General features: G+C 42.9%; 1 protein-coding gene across 1 annotated transcript; it reads left to right on the forward strand.

Annotated features, from left to right (window-relative positions):
- The first annotated feature begins 798 nt into the window (after positions 1 to 798).
- LOC120020766 (tubulin monoglycylase TTLL3-like) lies at positions 799 to 11,695 on the forward strand. Its single transcript, XM_038964504.1, has 14 exons — positions 799 to 895; positions 2,356 to 2,469; positions 2,662 to 2,765; positions 2,863 to 3,022; positions 3,126 to 3,175; positions 3,267 to 3,395; positions 3,547 to 3,661; positions 3,889 to 4,002; positions 4,099 to 4,291; positions 4,400 to 4,548; positions 4,708 to 4,951; positions 5,076 to 5,335; positions 10,692 to 10,867; positions 10,977 to 11,695. The coding sequence occupies exons 1-14, from the start codon at positions 799 to 801 to the stop codon at positions 11,586 to 11,588; spliced, it is 2,517 nt and encodes an 838-aa protein (XP_038820432.1). The 3' UTR covers positions 11,589 to 11,695.
- Positions 11,696 to 12,599: the final 904 nt, after the last annotated feature.

The raw sequence follows: 12,599 nt of genomic DNA on the forward strand, positions 1-12,599 counted from the left end.
AAAAATCGCTGTATGACAAATAGTCCCCCCACCCCATAAGCAGAGAACGTGCGAGGAATTGCGAAATGTATTCCTGGGAAAATGTTACACGCAGTCGTGCAATCACTTTGATCATTGTGGCGTCACAGTCAGAGCAGTCGATACAGGTGTCTCTAGAAGCGTGGGTGTCTTGTAAACGAGCAGCAAAATAACGAATACGGAAGTGTTGGTATGAGAAAGAGGTAGTCTATTTTTGTGTTTGCCTGGTCAATGACAATGTTAATTTTTGTCATTGAGGATTTTTGGTCAGTCCCTTAGCTAAAGTATCCTCCTGCTGTGTTGTTCTGTGAATGTCACAGATATCCTATAGCTAAGCTATTTAGAACGGGGCCAGTGCTCTACTGTCTGAAGAAGGTAGCAGGTTAGGTGTAACACTGCCCTGTCCAGGGTGTAAGAAACGTGACAGGTGTAGCCAAGCTATCTCTGCTCAGCAATTTGATCCACTTTATAGTTCACTGCATCTAATAACAACCCACAGCACTAACAGGACACACACAGTGCATGCTACAATAAACTGTCTAGCATTAGATAAACAGTGAATGTAAACCTTTGCACAGATATGACATGTGCTTGTATTCATGCATTGGATATTATAGTTATCCTTAATTGAAACCTCACAATAACTTGTGAATTATTTTTACAGTTACTATGGCAAACTGATCAAGCCAAACAGCAACAACTTAAAGAAGAGCACAGCTAGAGACATGATATAGGGAGTAGAGATCAGGGGTCCCTTGGCCAGTGAAGGCCAGTGTCTCTATGGAGGCCCCCAAGCCCCCAAAGTGTGTCCAGCCGGGGCAGAGGGAGGAGGGAGATCGGGGAGCTGATGGAAGCCCAACACCGTGCATTGACAGTGGTGAGGGAAGCCAGCTGTAATCATCTGTCTGCCAAAGACGAGGAACAAATGTATATACAGTATGTATGTACACTACCGTTCAAAAGTTTGGGGTCACTTAGAAATATCCTTGTTTTTTAAAGACAAGCAAATGTGTCCATTAACATAACATTGATCAGAAATACAGTGTAGACATTGTAATGTTGTAAATGACCATTGTAGCTGGAAACAGCAGATTAAAAAAAATAAATGGAATATCTATATAGGCGTACAGAACCCCATTATCAGCAACCATCACTCATGTGTTCCAATGGCACGTTGTGTTAGCTAATCCAAGTTTATAATTTTAAAAGGCTAATTGATCATTAGAAAACCCTTTTGCAATTATGTTAGCACAGCTGAAAACTGTTTTTCTGATTAAAGAAGCAATACAACTGGCCTTCTTTAGACTGGTTGCGTGTCTGGAGCATCAGCATTTGTAGGTTCGATTACAGGCTCAAAATGGCTTTTTCTTTGCAACTCTGCCTTGCATCCCGGAATCACCTCTTTACTGTTGATGTTGAGACTGGTGTTTTGCGGGTACTATTTAATGAAGCTGCCAGTTGAGGACTTGTGAGGCGTCTGTTTCTCAAACTAGACACTCTAATGTACTTGTCCTCTTGCTCAGTTGTGCACCGGGGCCTCCCACTCCTCTTTCTATTCTGGTTAGAGTCAGTTTGCGCTGTTCTGTGAAGCGAGTAGTACACAGCGTTGTACGAGCTCTTCAGTTTCTTGGCAATTTCTAGCATGGAATAGCCTTCATAGCCATGGAATAGGCCAGTTTTATTGCTTATTTAACCAGAACAACCGTTTTCAGCTGTGCTAACATAATTGCAAAAGGGTTTTCTAATGATCAATTAGCCTTTTAAAATTATAAACTTGGATTAGCTAACACAACATGCCATTGGAACACAGGAGTGATGGTTGCTGATAATGGGCCTCTGTACGCCTATGTAGATATGTAAAAATCTTTCAAAAACAATAACATTTTTAAGTGACCCCAAATTTTTGAACGGTAGTGTATGTATGAAGAGTGTTGAATAAGTCATAAGGTCCCACTCTAAAATGTCAGATTGTCAAATGTTTGAATACAGAGGCCAGGTATTAAAATGCAGTGTGTTTGCTCTTTCGATGCTGGGCTGAAGAGGTCAAGGTATAGGCTTCAATTACACCCCCAAGGGTTTGTGAACTTCATGGCATATTTATCTGCTGTGCACATTAGGCCTACATGGGGATGTAATGATGTTCTTATGTTTTTCCCTTAAAGAGCGTCTAGCATGTCATGTTACTTACTTGTTAGTAGATTCTGCTAACTGTTCAACGTCATTGTCACAGCAACGTGTATTGGTGTGACTGAATACAGAACATTGCTCACCTTTGCTAGAACACCAACCAAACCCCATGTAGATGGATGGAGTTGTGTTTTCGCTCCTCATATTCAGAACCTCTAGGAGAGAGAGACCCCAGTAAAGACCAGCAGAGCAAAGCCCTGTGCCAGCAACACACTCAAATGTTCCTGAACCTCACCACAGAGAAGGGCCTACAGCAAATACCATGTCAGCCTACACACAAAACCTTCAGACACTTAACACTGACTAACCAGTCATACTAAACATGGACTTGTCTTAGGTACCACTTATAACAGTACCATCAACTAACAGTAGATGAGAATACAGTTTGACTTGAATGCGTAGCTTATAAAGTGGTTATTACCGCTGCTGTATCTGAGTTGTATGTGTGTATATCAGCGCCACCAGGTGAGGGAAGAGTGAGGCGCAGCTTGCTCAACCTGCCCATCATCAACCCAGAGAGACTGCGGACAGCAAAAGTACTGGTCGACAAAGCTGTAAAGGTAAGAATCTAGAATAAGACAACCCGCTATATATGTGATACTTAAGGTCATGTAGATACTATTTATATATCTCTCTCTGTGTGTCTTTTTCTCTCAGATGCGTATGGTGTTCTCCATACAGGGTCCATACCCTGTGGTTCGGGCTGCCCTGAAGGCGAGGGGTTGGGTAGAGCGCCGCCTGCCGCGTCCAAACCAGCACTGGAGCCGGTGCCGTGGAGATGATGGGAATGATGCTGATGACATTGATGATGACGATGGTGAGACAGGAAGGCCACTGCAAATCTTGTAGTAATTGATTCTAACTATCATTGACCATTAGCCTAAATCCTAGATTGTAATCTCCCTCTATGCCCTGCTTAGACAGCCCAGACGACAGAGAGGAAGACCCAGATGACATGTATGACCTAATGGTAATAGAACGGAAGTGTGTGTGTGTGTGTGTGTGTGTGTGGGGGGGGGGGCACATTTTTTATGTCTTTCCCCTGCCCATCTATCTTACAGTCTCGCATGGTGAGGAACGAAACGTCATATTTCTATTGGACGACGCGTAGAGAGACAGTGGACAACCGCTCATTGCGAAAGGAACAGATGACCAATCACTATGCCAAAGCAGGCACCTTCACCACCAAGGTTTGATGGCTTTCACATGGGAGACCCTGAAATGAACAAACTCTTTACCTTTTCAGTCTTTGATAATTTTTATACTCACCACACCTATGTAGGCTATGCCTGTCTTCTCTCCATCTCTCTCTCTCTCTCTCCATTTCTCTCTCTGTCTCAGGTTGGGTTGTGTGTGAACCTGAGGAACCTGCGTTGGTTTGATGCTGCAGACCTTGACTCCTTCTTTCCACGCTGCTATAGGCTGGGGGCAGAAGATGAGAAACATGCCTTTATCGGTCAGAATCCTCACCGGTCTCTTTCCACACCCTGCGTTCTGATCTGCCTATTTCCCCCCCTCTCTATCAAAATGCCTCACTTCTATAGTCTTAGGGGGATTTACAGTACTGCCTCTCCTTCCCTTTCATTTTCCATACTTTTAGGCGTGGGGGGGCAACCTTCCTGTGGCAACCTCTATCTGACTTGCTCTATTTCTCCCTCTCTGTCTCTCTGTCTCTCTCTATAGAGGACTACAGGAGGACAGCATGCACCAGCCTTATACAGTGTGTTGTGGAGAGGATTCGGGGTGAGCGAGGAGAGGGAGGTGGTACAGCTGGATCAACTGACCAATCATGTCAAAGTAAGGTATTCCTCACAAAAAGAGGCATACCCCCTCAATCCCCCCAATTTAGGTCAAACGGAGCTACAGGCTTCATTGTCTTGTCCAATCCCTTAGGTCAGAAAAAAGCATGCAAGCGTCGAGCCATGTCATTGGTGGCCTCCAGAATGATTGACAGTGCACTAAAAGTTTGCCAGGACTTCCTGGACAGCTTGGAACACAATGACATAGACATTGCCTTGGAAACACCACCATCCCTAACAGAACAAGAGTGGCTGGAGTTCATCCACAATTACTACCTGGTTGTCCAGTGAGTACTCCATATAGTAGGATCATTATGTGTCTCTGTCATGTCAGTACACGCATCTCTTTGTCAGTGTATCTCAGTGGCACTTCTTACTCTCTCTCTCCCTCTCAGTGATGGTGTAGAGATAGAGGAGAGTTTTCACTATGTGAACAGCTGTCAGGCTATGTTGCGGAAGCTTCGTGATGTCAATCCACAGCTAGACACAGACGGCATCCACAACATCTGGATAGTCAAACCTGGGGCCAAGTCCCGGGGCAGAGGTGAGTTCCAAGTGGGGAAGAAGAGACAAGTGTAGTAGTACTTTATTTAACTGTATCCTCATGCTGTATTTACCTATGATATTGATTTAATGCTGCTTATAGTGTAGGCCTACAGTAACTTTGTTTTTGTGTCCCTTCCATGTCCCTCCACCTGTGCAGGCATCATGTGTGCCAAGCGGCTGGATGACATCCTGAGGCTGGTGGACAGTGACCCAGCCCTGATCAAGGATAGTAAGTGGGTGGTGCAGAAGTACCTGGAGCGCCCCCTGCTGGTCCACGGCACCAAGTTTGACCTCCGCCAGTGGTTCCTGGTGACTGACTGGAACCCTCTCACTGTCTGGTTTTATAAGAAGTGCTACCTACGCTTCTCCACCCAGCCCTACTCAGTTGAGACACTGGACAGGTAAGGGGGACATTTTTACCCTGTTGTTATTGGCATTTTACCATGTTGATTCCACATTTCACCTTGTTGCTAATTTCCTATGGTCTCATCTCTCCTGTTCCCCTCTATATCCCCCTTCTTCCAGTTCTGTCCACCTGTGTAACAACTCCATACAGAAGCACTTTCAGCCCTCCCAGCAGCGTCACCCAGAGGTGCCTGAGGACAACATGTGGTCATGTGACCAGTTCCGGGCCTTCCTGTCTGGACAGGGCCGAGCAGCAGAGTGGGGGTCTGTGGTGGTCCCAGGGATGAAGAAGGCTGTGGTCCACGCCCTGCAGACTGCCCAAGACCTGGTGGAGTCACGCCGAGGGAGCTTTGAACTCTACGGAGCCGACTTCATGCTAGGTGTGAATGATGTCAGTGGCATCAATATTTGTTGTTATTGGCAGCGAAGTTCAAGTTTTATTGTCACATGCACAAGTACAGTGAAATGCTTAACTTGCAAGCTCTACCCAACAGTGCACTAATCAATGAATATCAAAATAGTATAACTAATTTTAAAAAAAATACAAAATAAAAATACAAAAATATACATATATACGGTGCCTTCAGAAAGTATTCATACCCATTGACTTATTCCACATTTTGTTGTGTTACAGCCTGAATTCAAAATGGATTAAAAAAAAAATTTAAATCTCACCCATCTACTCATAATACCCCATAATGGCAGTGAAAACATGTTTTTCAAAATGTTAGCAAATTTATTGAAAATGAAATACAAAAATATCTAATTTACATAAGTATTCACACCCCTGAGTCGAATACTTTATTTTTTGGCTGTGATTACAGCTGTGAGTCTCTCTGGGTAAGTCTCCACACATTGTGCAATATTTCCCCATTATTCTTTTAAGAATTCTTCAAGCTCTTCTGGCAAATTGGTTGTTGATCATTATTAAACAACCATTTCCAGGTCTTGTCGTAGATTTAAGTCAAAACTGTAACTTGGTCACTCAGGAACATTCACTGTCTTCTCGGTAAGCAACTCCAGTGTAGATTTGGCCTTGTGTTTTAGATAATTGTCCTGCTGAAAGGTGAATTAATTTCCCAGTGTCTGGTGGAAAGCAGACTGAACCTGGTTTTCCACTAGGATTTTGCCTGTGCTTTATCTCCATTCCGTTTCTTTTTTATCATGAAAAATACCTCAGTCCTTAACGATTACAAGCATACCCATAACATGATGCAGCCACCACTATGCTTGAAAATATGGAGAGTGGTACTCAGTAATGTGTTGTATTGGATTTGCCTCAAACATACGGTGCATTCTGAAAGTATTCAGACCCCTTTACTTTTTCCACATTTTGTTACATTACAGCCTCTAAAATGGATGAAATAGTTTTTTCCCCCTCATCAAACTTCACACAATACCCCATAATGACAAAGCAAAAACGGGTTTTTAGAAATGTTTGCTAATTTATTTAAAATAAAAACTGAAATATCACATTTACATAGAGTTGAAGTTGGAAGTTTACATACACCTGAGCCAAATACATTTAAACTCAGTTTTTCACAATTCCTGACATTTAATCCTATTCAAAATTCCCTGTTTTAGGTCAGTTAGGATCACCACTTTCTTTTAAGAATGTGAAATGTCAGAATAATAGTAGAGAGTGATTTATTTCAGCTTTTATTTTTTTCATCACATTCCCAGTGGGTTAGAAGTATACATACACTCAATTAATATTTGGTAGCATTGCCTTTAAATTGTTGAACTTGGGTCAAACGTTTCGGGTAGCTTTCCACAAGCTTCCCACAATAAGTTGGGTGAATTTTGGCCCATTCCTTCTGACAGAGCTGGTGTAACTGAGTCAGGTTTGTAGGCCTACTTGCTCGCACACAATTTTTCAGTTCTGCCCAGACATTTTCTATAGGATTGAGGTCAGGGCTTTGTGTTGGCCACTCCAATACCTTGACATTGTTGTCCTTAAGCCATTTTCCCACAACTTTGGAAGTATGCTTGGGGTCATTGTCCATTTGGAAGACCCATTTGCGACCAAGCTTTAACTTCCTGACTGATATCTCATCAGACCAGAGGACATTTCCCCAAAAAGTACGATCTTTGTCCCCATGTGCAGTTTCAAACCGTAGTCTGGCTTTTTTATGGCGGTGTTGGAGCAGTGACTTCTTCCTTCCTGAGCGGCCTTTCAGGTTATGTCGATATAGGACTCGTTTTACTGTGGATATAGATACTTTTGTACCGGTTTCCTCCAGCATCTTCACAGGGTCCTTTGCTGTTGTTCTGGGATTGATTTGCACTTTTCGCACCAAAGTACGTTCATCTCTAGGAGACAGAACACGTCTCCTTCCTGAGCGGTATGACGGCTGCATGGTCCCATGGTGTTTATACTTGCGTACTATTGTTTGTACAGATGAACATGGTACCTTCAAGCAAAGAGGCACAGAGTTTGAAGGTAGACCTTGAAATACATCCACAGGTACACCTCCAAAACGACTCAAATGATGTCAATTAGTCTATCAGAAGCTTTTAAAGTCATGACATAATTTTCTGGAATTTTCCAAGCTGTTTAAAGGCACAGTCAGCTAAGTGTATGTACACTTCTGACCCACTGGAATTGTGATACAGTGGATTATAAGTGAAATAATCGTAAACAATTTTTGGAAATTTTACTTGTGTCATGCACAAAGTAGATGTCCTAACCGAATTGCCAAAACTATAGTTTGTTAACAGGACATTTGTGGAGTGGTCAAAAATGAGTTTTAATGACTCCAACCTAAGTGTTTGTAAACTTCCGACTTCAACTGTAAGCATTCAGACCTCTTACTCAGTACTTAGTTGAAGCGCCTTTGTCAGCGAATACAGCCTAAAATTTTCTTGGGTATGACACTACAAGCTTGACAAACCTGTATTTGGGGAGTATTCCATTCTTCTTGGCAGATCCTCTCAAGCTCTGTCAGGTTGGATGGGGAGTGTTGCTGCACAGCTATTTTCAGATCTCTCCGGAGATTTTCGATTGGGTTCAAGTCCGGGCTCTGGCTGGGCCACTCAAGGACATTCAGAGACTTTTCCCGAAGCCACTCCTGCGTTGTTCCCAGTCTGAGGTCCTGAGCGCTCTGGTACAGGTTTTCATCAAGGATCTCTCTGTACTTTGCTCCGTTCATCTTTCTCTCAATTGTGACTTGTCTCCCAGTCGCTGCCGCTGAAAAACATCCCCACAGCATAATGCTGCCACCACCATGCTTCACCGATGGGATGGTGCCAGGTTTACTCCAGACGTGACACTTGACATTCATGCCAAAGAGTTTAATCTTGGTTTCATCAGACCAGAGAATCTTGTTTCTCATGGTCAGAGTCCTTTAGGTGCCTGCTGGCCAGCTCCAAGCAGGCTGTCATTTGCTTTTTACTGAAGAGTGGCTTCCGTCTGGCAACACCACCATAAAGGCCTGACTGGTGGAGTGCTTCCCCAGATATGTGCATCGACACAATCCTGTCTCAAAGCTCTACAGACAATGACTTGATTTTGCTCTGACATGCACTGCCAACTGTCGGACCTTATATAGACAGGTGTGTGCCTTTCCAAATAATGTCCATTCAATTGAATTTACCACAGATGGACTCCAATCAATTTGTAGAAACATCTCAAGGATGATCAATGGAAACAGCAAAAATGTCAAAAAACCTGTTCCCTTTGTCATTATGGGGTATTGTGTGTAGATCGATGAGTAAAAAAAAAAAATGTTTAACAATTTTTGAATAATCCCGTAACGTAACAAAATGTGGAAAAAGACAAGGAGTCTGAATACTTTCCGAATGCACTGTACCACTTTGAATTCAGGACAAAACGTGAATTGCTTTGCCAATGTTTTATGCAGTGTTACTTTAGTGTCTTGTTGCAAACAGGATGCATGTTTCTCTTCACTCTGTAGTTACTCCACAATAGTAACCTAATTGACAATGTTGTTGATCCATTCTCAGTTTTCTCCTATCACAGTCATTAAACTCTGTAACTGTTTTAAAGTGACCATTGGCCTCATGGTGAAATCCCTGAACGGTTTCCTTCCTCTCCGGCAACTGAGTTAGGAAGGACGCCTGTATGTTTGTAGTGACTGGGTTGTGTTGATACACCATCCAAAGTGTGTAATTAATAACTTCAGCATGCTCAAAGGGATATTCAACGTCTGGTTTTTGTTTTTTACCCATCTAACAATAGGTGCCCTTCTTTGCGGGGCATTGGAAAAACAAACTAAAACGCAAACAAAGGGGTTGAATACTTATTGGCTGAAGTTATTTCAGCTTTTCAATTTGAATGAATTTGTAAAAAAATTGAAAAAAATCATTCCAATTTGGCATTATGGGGTATTGTGTAGGCCAGTGACAAAAAAATCACTATTTAATCCATTTTAAATTCAGGCTGTAACACAATAAAATGTGGAAAATGTCAATGGGTGCGAATAGTTTCTAAAGGTAAAGAAAACATAAATAAGAGAGGAAGCTATATACAGGGTCAGTGCCAATACCACATTTACAATTTACAGGGATACTGGAGTATTTGAGGTAGATATGTATGTATTAATTAAAAATGAAAAGCTGAAATGTCTTGAGTGATAAATATTCAGCCTCTTTGTTATGGCAAGCCTAAATAAGTTCAGTACAAATTTGCTTAACAAGTCACATAAGTTGCATGTACTCACTCTGTGTGCAATAATGGTGTTTAACATTGATTTTTGAATGACTACCTCATCTCTGTACCCCACACATACAATTATCTGTAAGGTCCCTCAGTCAAGCAGTGAATCTCAAACACAGATTCAACCACAAAGACCAGAGAGGTTTTCCAATGCCTCGCAAAGAAGAACACCTATTGGTAGATGGGTAAAAAAAAATATCCCTTTTGAGCATAGAGAAGTTTTTAATTCCACTTTGGATGGTGTATCAGTACACCCAGTCACTACAAAGATACAAGCGTCTTTCCTAACTCAGTTGCCGGAGAGGAAGGACCGCTCAGGGATTTCACCATGAGGCCAATGGTGACTTTAAAACAGAGTTGGATCAACAACATTGTAGTTACTCCACATTACTAAACTAATTGACAGAGTGAAAAGAAGGAAGCCTGTACAGAATAACAAATATTCTAAAACATTGCAACAAGGCACTAAAGTAATACTGCAACAAATGTGGCAATGCAAAGTGTTATCTTTGGGGCAAGTCCAATACAACACATTACTGAGTACCAGTCTCCATATTTTCAAGCATAGTGGTGGCTGCATCATGTTATGGTTATGCTTGTAATCGTTAAGGATTGGGGAATTTTTCAGAATAAAAAATTAATGGGATGGGGATGAGCACTGGCAAAATACTAGAGGAAAACCTGGTTCAGTCTGCTTTCCACCAGACACTGGGAGATGAATTCATCTTTCAGCAGGACAATAACTTAAAGCACAAATCTACACAGGAGTTGCTTACAAAGAAGACAGTGAATGTTCTTGTGTGGCTGAGTTAATCTGCTTGAAAATATTTAGTTATTCATTAAAAATATATATTTTTACAAAAACTGATTTTTCTTCCACTTTGACATTTAAGTATTTTGTTGTTGACAAAAAAAATGACAAATCAATTTTAATCCTGCTTTGTAACAATAAAATGTGAAGCAATACAAGGCACTGTACATGTAAACAGGAGTAATAGTGACCAGTAGCAGGATAAATAAGTAGATACTAATATGGTGGGACATCTTCTGTTCCAAAGGTCGTGACCTGAGGCCATGGCTGATAGAGATCAATGCCAGCCCTACCATGGCCCCCTCTACAGCAGTGACAACACGCCTGTGTGCAGCCGTGCAGGAGGACACTCTACGGGTGGTCCTGGACCGTCGGTTGGACCGAGGGGCACACACTGGGGGCTTTCAGCTTATATACAAACAGGTGAGGTGTGTTTGTGTATGCCTTTTAGTTAGGAAAGGGAAGTTTAATGTACCCCTGAATAAGAGGTTGTACAGATGTCATCTCTCTTTCTCTCTGTCTCTGTCTATAGGTAGCAGTGGAGGTGCCTCAGTATGTAGGGGTCAACCTGCTTGTTGAGGGCTCCCAGATCAGACGGCCCCGCCCTCCTCCTCAAAAAGTCTCCAAACCCTCTAAGTGTCGTACCAACCAACCAGCGCCCAGACGCCCTCCTCAAAGCAAGGAGTACGAGGCTGTGGCAGAGAAACCCAAGCCTGCCCCCTCTAAGCAGGGTCTACGACACCTTACCTTCTCTGGCTTCAGAGTCCAGACCCCATTTTCTACTGAGAGGCCCCTGGCCGGGGAGTCCTGGAGGCTGCAGCGTCTGGGCCTGGTTGACTCCCTCCAGCTGCCCCCCAGGGCCCAGTCCCGCTCCATGGACTGCTGGCGGAGACCCCAGGTTATTGTGCCCTGGTCAGGGCGAGCACGCCCCTTTGCTACCCCTGATATTTACAAAGGCCCTGTCCTTCCCCTGGAGGTCATCAGCCTTCAAGACCCAGACAGGCAGCCCAGTGCCCTGCTTGTGCCCACTCCTCTGGTCCCCCACGCTGAGTTCAGGTTCCAGAAGTTTTTCAGGCAACAGAACCTCCACCGTAGGGTGATCAGGACCACATGTGTAGGGAGAGGAACTCACAAGAGCTCGTGACATGGATCGGTTATTGAACCATTCACTGACTGCTGCCTGATTTTGAAAGCTGTCTTTTTGCACTCAGCCATTGTAGGCCTACCTCATCATAATAAAGTCAGTATTGTATCCACTTAGATTTTAGGTCTTGGTATGTTTTTCCCTTTATACTGATTTATTTAGATAACTGTGTACTGTAGTCTTTTTGTTCAACTTGGCAACCTGGTCTCAGAGCATTTTGTATTATTCTGTACGGAAATCTGAGATGTTATCATATTGTATGCATAATATTTCTCAGATTATTACCAATTCCACAAGGTATGACTCCAAACACCCAGAAAAGGCTACTCCTCGATGTTATCCTCACAAATAATCCTGATAGGTATCAGTCTGGTGTTTTCTGTAATGACCTTAGTGATCACTGTTTTACAGCCTGTGTTCGTAATGGCTGCTCATTTAAACGACCTGTCCTGATTTGTCATAGACGCTTTAAAAAAAACTTTAATGAGCAAGCCTTCCTTCATGAACTGGCCTCTGTAAAATGGTATAGAATCAGCTTGATCCCCTCTGTTGAAGACGCTTGGCCCGTCTATTTTTTTATATTTTCAGTGATATTGTTAACAAACACGCACCCATAAAGAAAATGAGAATTAAAAACAGGTTCAGCCCCTGGTTCGACCGTGATCTTGTAGAGTTACTCCACCTCAAGAATTGCATTTGATGAAAGGCTCGGCACACGCATACTCAGGTTGACTGGCTCTCGTTCAGGCAAATGAGAAATAAGTGCACTCAGGCTATCCGGAAGGCCAGAGTTAGTTACTTTAAGGAGCAGTTCTCTCTCTGTGGGTCTAACCCCAAGAAGTTCTGGGAAATGGTTAAAGACCTGGAGAATAAAACCTCACAGCTGCCCATGTCCCTTAATGTTGATGATGTGGTTGTTACTGACAAGAAGCACATGGCTGAGCTCTTTAATCACCACTTCATTAAGTCAGGATTCCTATTTGACCTATCCATGCCTCCTTACCCGTCCAA

The sequence above is a fragment of the Salvelinus namaycush genome, chromosome 2 (assembly GCF_016432855.1).
Source record: "Salvelinus namaycush isolate Seneca chromosome 2, SaNama_1.0, whole genome shotgun sequence".
In the NCBI taxonomy this organism is placed as follows: Eukaryota; Metazoa; Chordata; class Actinopteri; order Salmoniformes; family Salmonidae; genus Salvelinus; species Salvelinus namaycush.

What these genes read in the sequence shown, in the direction of transcription:
- LOC120020766 (XM_038964504.1), top strand. Translation starts at nt 799, where the DNA reads ATGGAGGCCCCCAAGCCCCCAAAGTGTGTCCAGCCGGGGCAGAGGGAG. An exon ending in AACACCGTGCATTGACAGTG is followed by an intron (nt 896 to 2,355) that starts GTGAGGGAAGCC and finishes CCTCATATTCAG; the next exon opens with AACCTCTAGGAGAGAGAGAC. An exon ending in GGGCCTACAGCAAATACCAT is followed by an intron (nt 2,470 to 2,661) that starts GTCAGCCTACAC and finishes TGTGTATATCAG; the next exon opens with CGCCACCAGGTGAGGGAAGA.